The following is a 5,973-nucleotide window of genomic DNA, read 5'->3' on the forward strand; positions in this document are numbered from 1 at the left end:
AGGACTCTTCCTTGTAGATTTATTGGCACATGCCGTAATGGATTGAAGAAAGTGAATAAGCAAAAGGGAGTCGTTGAGGTTAAGAAAGCCAATAAAGCAATGAGATAAGGAAAATAAAGACAAATAGGGCAATGAAATAAGAAAAGAAAACATATCCAAAGAATAAGTTTAAGACATAAATTCTTCAATTTTGAATAACATGAACCTAAGGGTTAGTAGTTGATGGTTCCTTATAGTTCCATTTGCCATTGTGTCCTCCTATACCACCATCCAAGGAGTTGTTTCATGGGGTTACTAACACCTAACCGTTTCTTTCTCATAGTCACTCACTCCTTTTCCTCATTCACTTTGTTCAGTCACTATTTGTGGCACTCCATAAATAAAGTATAAGGAAAATTTCTCAAAAGGCATGTCCAAAACTACCTCATCCGTACAACACATCAAGTAGTGATTGTATGAATCAAAGAATCATTATGCTCAACCACCCACACAACCATTAGGTGTGTATTTAAAGTGCCAAAATTCATATATGAGGAGTTATTGGAATACCTTCTCAATGCCTTGTAATATACAAAGTTTTCATGTAATGACCCCCACCACCAAGCCACCCTCCTTTGTGTCTAACAAATGTTCTATGGTTAAGTTTCTTTCCATGGGTCATGTGTAATAAATGTCCATATAATCGTGTATCTCACAAATGCTAAGGGGAATGCCTTCCCATGGTTTCTGAAATGATGCTGGGGATTTGCATGAGGTGTTCCACGTGTTGTGGGAAGGCCATTTACGTTAGTATATGTATGGGCCTACTCAAAGAAAGCGTGAAGAGGACAACATGAAGTCCCATGACCAGCTCGCCCACTTTCCTACAATGTCGAGGTCGCTCATTGTCGCGCTCTCTCCGCCCACCAGCCAGCTACCTACACTCTCCTACTTGTCTTATATATGAATGGCCACCCTTCTCTGCCTGTCTCTCCGCACCCTTGCACTTCTAATTATCTGCAGAACGTCAAACATATAAGGGCCGCTAGCGCTGGCTTTGAGGGGGATCTGCAGGGTCTCGCGAGAATGGCCCCCGGCATGGACATCCCTGCAAATGTTGCGGAGAACCAGCTCGGATCAGAGCAGCAGCAGCGCAAGGACAAGATCGCTGTCATCGGCAGTGGCAACTGGGGCAGCGTTGCAGCCAAGCTAGTTGCCGAGAACGCCCTCATCTACTCTCATTACCACGGTCTGAGCAGGAAGCAACCTCTAAGAATTGGCTAAATATATAATCTAGAGATTGAGATTAACGTCTGATTTTAATCCAGTCTCCTTTCTGTTTGTTTGCAGATGAAGTGCGTATGTGGGTTTTTGAAGAGGTGCTGCCCTCGGGAGAAAAGCTCACCGATGTCATCAACAGCACAAACGTGATACTTAGCCACCCTTTTTGCTTTTGAGATAAGATCAGGGGTTTTGTTAATAATCAATATACTATTACCGTCCTATTCTGCATGGTTGATCTCTAGGCGCAGCACATGCAACGGCGCAGTGTTTAGTAGATAGTTTTAAGTCATGCACTGCATGTGTTATGTCAATAGTTCTAAGTTATGCAGTAGCATGTATTAGCCGTACGGCATGGCATGTACAGACTGTTGTAACATATGCATGTTAGTCTTAATTAATTCAGTTTGGATTGCTACATAGCTATCACATGCATAATCATTGTATTCACTAATTATTAGGTTATGAAGAGCTTCATGCTCTCTCAATACAGAGAAAAAGTTAATGAAATTTACACGTCAATCGATCACAATTCATGTAATTCTGTATGAATGCATGGAATGGAGATTAGAAGCAGGGAATAGCAAAAGTCTCACCAGTCCAAGATATCAACCAGCCAACCAGCCAGTAGTTGTGCCCTCGTTGTGCATGCTCTTAAGATTCTCTTTTGTATTGTAGAATCAGAGCACTATGTTTTAAGGCATCATGCTGAAGGACATTTTAAACAATGGCACAGGAAAATGTGAAGTACTTGCCTAATATAAAGCTTGGACCTAATGTTGTGGCCGATCCAGACCTTCATAACACAGGTATGATTGAAGGTGCTTTACATAAACAGTGCCCACCCGGAAAAAGGAGGGAAACAGGGAAGATCTGCCCCCCCATTCTCATGGATGGGGAGTCTCCCTCGTCCATCTCTCTGCCCACCCGGGAAACCCGCTGAGAGAGAGGGAGGCAAATCTGTAAACACCCTAAGTACAATTTGAAGCAGTACCCACTGCCCAATATATTATGAGTTGGGATTAGAGGAAGATTGGCGATTTAATATAGATTGGAACTTTGATATGTAATATTGCAGTGAAGGATGCCACAATGTTGATATTTGTTACACCTCATCAATTTGTGGAGGGCATCTGCAAAAGACTGCAAGGGAAAGTTTTGCAAGACGCGAAGGCCATCTCCCTTATAAAGGGGATGGAGGTATGCAATGTCATACACACATGCTCTCTCTCTCTCTCTCTCTCTCTCTCTCTCTCTCTCTCTCGTATTTTTAAAACATGATGAGGCCTTGTGAGCAGGGTGTATTTGCATCTTATTTTGACCAGTCGAATTTGTGACCAAATCAGTTGTATCAATGTACATCTTCTGCAAGTTTTAAGTCTTTTGTGTGGGTAAAACCATGCAGGTCAAAATGGAAGGTCCTTGCATGATCTCCACTTTGATCACGGAGATGCTTGGTATTGAGTGCTCTGTTTTAATGGGAGCTAACATTGCTAATGAGGTACACCCCCATCCCCTATTGGTAATGAGGAACAAACCCCACAACCCTCCCCACCCGCGCCGCGCCGCGCCACCCACCCCCCCCCGCCCTCCTTTTCCTCAGTCTCCTAGTCTCTCCCTTTGCCCTTTTCTGATGCGGTTTCTGCGTCTTTTGCAGATTGCAGTAGAAAAGTTTAGTGAAGCAACTGTTGGCTATAGAGATGACAAAAAAACGGCCGACAAGTGGGTCCAAATTTTTTCCAAATCTTACTTCCAAGTTTCTCCTGTAAGTTTGTGTCATTTCTTCTGCTAAGGTGCAGTTTGATCTGCTTGATTATGGGCCATCAAAAGTGCTTACTTTGTCATCCTACTTCAAAGACTCACATGTGCCCTTCAACATTTTCAGGTGAAGGATGTTGAGGGTGTGGAGCTCTGTGGAACTCTAAAGAACATTGTCGCAATCGCTGCTGGTATCATAACCTCAAAACCTTTCTGGTCTTAGCAAAACTGTAGGATTTCTACTGCATGTCAGCTAATCATGTGCTATCAACGTTTATGCCTGATACAGGATTTGTTGATGGCCTTGAAATGGGAAACAACACAAAGGTAACCAGATGTCTACTTTCTTTAAAGAAAACTTGGTCCTAGTGTAACAATCAGATAAGACTGATGAAGGGATGACTTATCCAGGCAGCAATCATGAGAATTGGACTGCGAGAAATGCGTGTCTTTTCCAAGCTCATTTTCCCGTCAGTGAGGGATACCACCTTTTTTGAGAGCTGTGGAGTGGCCGATGTAATAACTACTTGCCGTACGTACTCTTTACATTGATGTACATCAGTACTTTTGACTGTCTGCCGGATGTACATCAGTAATTTTGACTGTCTGCTGCATATCAGTCAACCTTAGCAGTCATGCAGTGCTGAGGCTCTTGTCAGTTAAGACTACTAAGCACAGGTGTGGTACATGTGTGCCTGTGTGCTTGTGCTTGTTTGTGTGGACGAGTTTGAACATGTGTTACTGTGTGTGTACATCTATGTATCTGTTTGTGAGTGTGTGCATGTGCAGGTGTGAATTTGACTTGAGAGTATGGCCACCTTATGAAAATTTCATCACTCTGTGAAGTCTTAATGAAGCCTTGACTTAAGAACTTTCTGGTATTTGTTTGCTAGCTTTGGACTTGTTTCTCTTATGAAGTCCACAAGCAGACCATACCGGTTTTGCTTAATACTATTGTGTGATATGGAAACTGATTTATGTCACCTGGCAGTTGGTGGACGTAATAGGAAGGTGGCAGAAGCGTTTTCCAAATACGATGGGAAGAGGTCCATAACTTATTTAACGTGTTTTTATGACGGGATGGATTATGTCCTGATAATAACCTGTTCACTGATCATGACATCCAACTATCTATGTGGCAGGTCATTTGATGAGCTTGAGGCTGAGCTCCTCCAAGGACAAAAACTTCAGGTAAATCACATGAAATCAATGAATACTTAACTTGTTATGCATCACATGCCATGAGCAAGGCATGTACCGTGCATAGAGTCGATTGCATCGCAAACAAAGTTTTGTTGTGCATCTTGTCATGATAACTTCTTGCTGATATTGTCATATACACAATATGTTGATTAAACAGGGGGTTTCAACAGCAGCCGAGGTTTTCGAAGTATTGAAGGCACGAAAATGGGAGGACCAATTCCCTTTGTTCACAACAGTTCATAAGATAGCTATTGGGCAGCTTCCACCAACTGCTGTGGTTGAATATAGTGAACATGCCCCACGTATGGTGGTGGAAGAAGCTGCCCAGTACTATTCTTGAAGAAGTGCGTGGCTGTCATGAGCTTCTTTGCAGTCCCTCCTATAGTAGAATTGGAGCTGCTCTAGATGTAGCCATTGCAGGTAGTTCAGAATTGATAACCACAACTTATGGCTCATCTAACAAAGCAGTCTATTGCACACATACACCTTTTATAGGAACTAGTCCACTCAGCAATTAGTTTGCCATATAATAATAACTGTCTTATGATCATGCATATGGCACATTATTCTAGAAGATGCATTTGCAACACTAAACCCTTGTCTCTCCCATTGGAGTCAAAGAGCAAGAGTACTTCTCATGCAATCAGTTGCAAATTTTTACGGAGTGCAACTTTGCCAAAGGTTTAAGCTTCACACACTTTATTTTAACACAGATGAAAACCACTCGGCAAAAAACAGATATATTGCGCCTTGCGCTCTGATGATGTGCTTTTCTCTTTCATAAGGTTCTAGTTCAAAGCCGTGTAGAGATTGAGGAATGTGATCTCAGGTGCATATTCACTTTTATTGTAGGCATTAATTATTTAATGCCCCACAACCTTAGCCTACGTCTCTCTCTCTCTCTCTCTCTGTCCCCCCCCACTTGAGACCCCGCCGACGTCCGGGTAGCTCCTGCAGCCTCGACTTGGTGTATCTGCAGATGCATACGCTGGAAGCGTCCCAGTGAGCATCTCGAAGAGCACAACACCCAGGCTCCACGTGTCAACGTCCCAGTGATACTCCTCTGCAGCCACCATCTTTGGCGCCATGTATCCCCGCATTCCCACCTTGCCCTGCATGACCTGCCCTCGATGAAGGATGACGGATAGTCCGAAGTCGCCGAGCTTGGCCGAGCCCATGTCATTTGGACGAAGGAAGAAGATGTTGCCGGGCTTGATGTCGCACCCCCTTGCTATGGCAGTAGAGCAACGCCTGCACCATGCGCTAAGAGAGAGATGGAATGAGACGGAGGGAGAGAGAGAGAGAGAGAGAGAGAAAGAGAGAGCAGATGCGGAGACAGAGAGCGACAAAGACTCGCGCTGTTGGGGAGGGATACAGATGCCAGTATGGTGGAAAAAACACGTGGCAGAATATACTATAAGTGGAATCTTCCACTTATAGTACGAAGACGCAGAAAAATAACTGAAGAAAACCTTAGAAATAGCCTTGAAGACCTTCGGAAAAAAAGAATCAATTAATTAATCAATCGCCAAAAAACGTTTTGGGGTGCGATGTGATCTCAGGTGCTGCCATAAGAAATAGTATCCACACGGGGGTTTTCCTATGGATTGGTTAACTCGGGGGTTCTTGTTTAATCAACGAGAAATAATTTGTGTGCACATAGCTTGGATATATTGCATGTGAATGTCCATAACGCCTTGACATCTCAAGGACATGCATTTTGACCCCTTTTTAGACTAACCTTACTATTAC

General features: G+C 43.3%; 1 protein-coding gene across 1 annotated transcript; it reads left to right on the plus strand.

The window, feature by feature from the left end:
• Positions 1-911: 911 nt before the first annotated feature.
• On the plus strand, positions 912-4,864 carry GPDHP (NAD-dependent glycerol-3-phosphate dehydrogenase family protein). The gene is made up of 12 exons (XM_086804579.1): positions 912-1,228; positions 1,330-1,406; positions 1,997-2,069; positions 2,339-2,460; positions 2,666-2,761; positions 2,918-3,025; positions 3,146-3,209; positions 3,308-3,345; positions 3,430-3,550; positions 4,010-4,064; positions 4,161-4,209; positions 4,379-4,864. The coding sequence occupies exons 1-12, from the start codon at positions 943-945 to the stop codon at positions 4,559-4,561; spliced, it is 1,272 nt and encodes a 423-aa protein (XP_086660705.1). The 5' UTR covers positions 912-942; the 3' UTR covers positions 4,562-4,864.
• The last annotated feature ends 1,109 nt before the right edge of the window (positions 4,865-5,973 follow it).

Source organism: Cibotium barometz, chromosome 11 (genome assembly GCF_041138505.1).
Source record: "Cibotium barometz isolate CiBa-2024 chromosome 11, ASM4113850v1, whole genome shotgun sequence".
Taxonomy (NCBI): domain Eukaryota; kingdom Viridiplantae; phylum Streptophyta; class Polypodiopsida; order Cyatheales; family Cibotiaceae; genus Cibotium; species Cibotium barometz.

Excerpts from the sequence above, each read along its gene's own strand:
- GPDHP (XM_086804579.1), top strand. The coding sequence starts at position 943 with ATGAATGGCCACCCTTCTCTGCCTGTCTCTCCGCACCCTTGCACTTCT. Across the intron at positions 2,461-2,665 it reads CCCTTATAAAGGGGATGGAG|GTCAAAATGGAAGGTCCTTG; the intron begins GTATGCAATGTC and ends AAAACCATGCAG. Across the intron at positions 3,210-3,307 it reads CATTGTCGCAATCGCTGCTG|GATTTGTTGATGGCCTTGAA; the intron begins GTATCATAACCT and ends TGCCTGATACAG.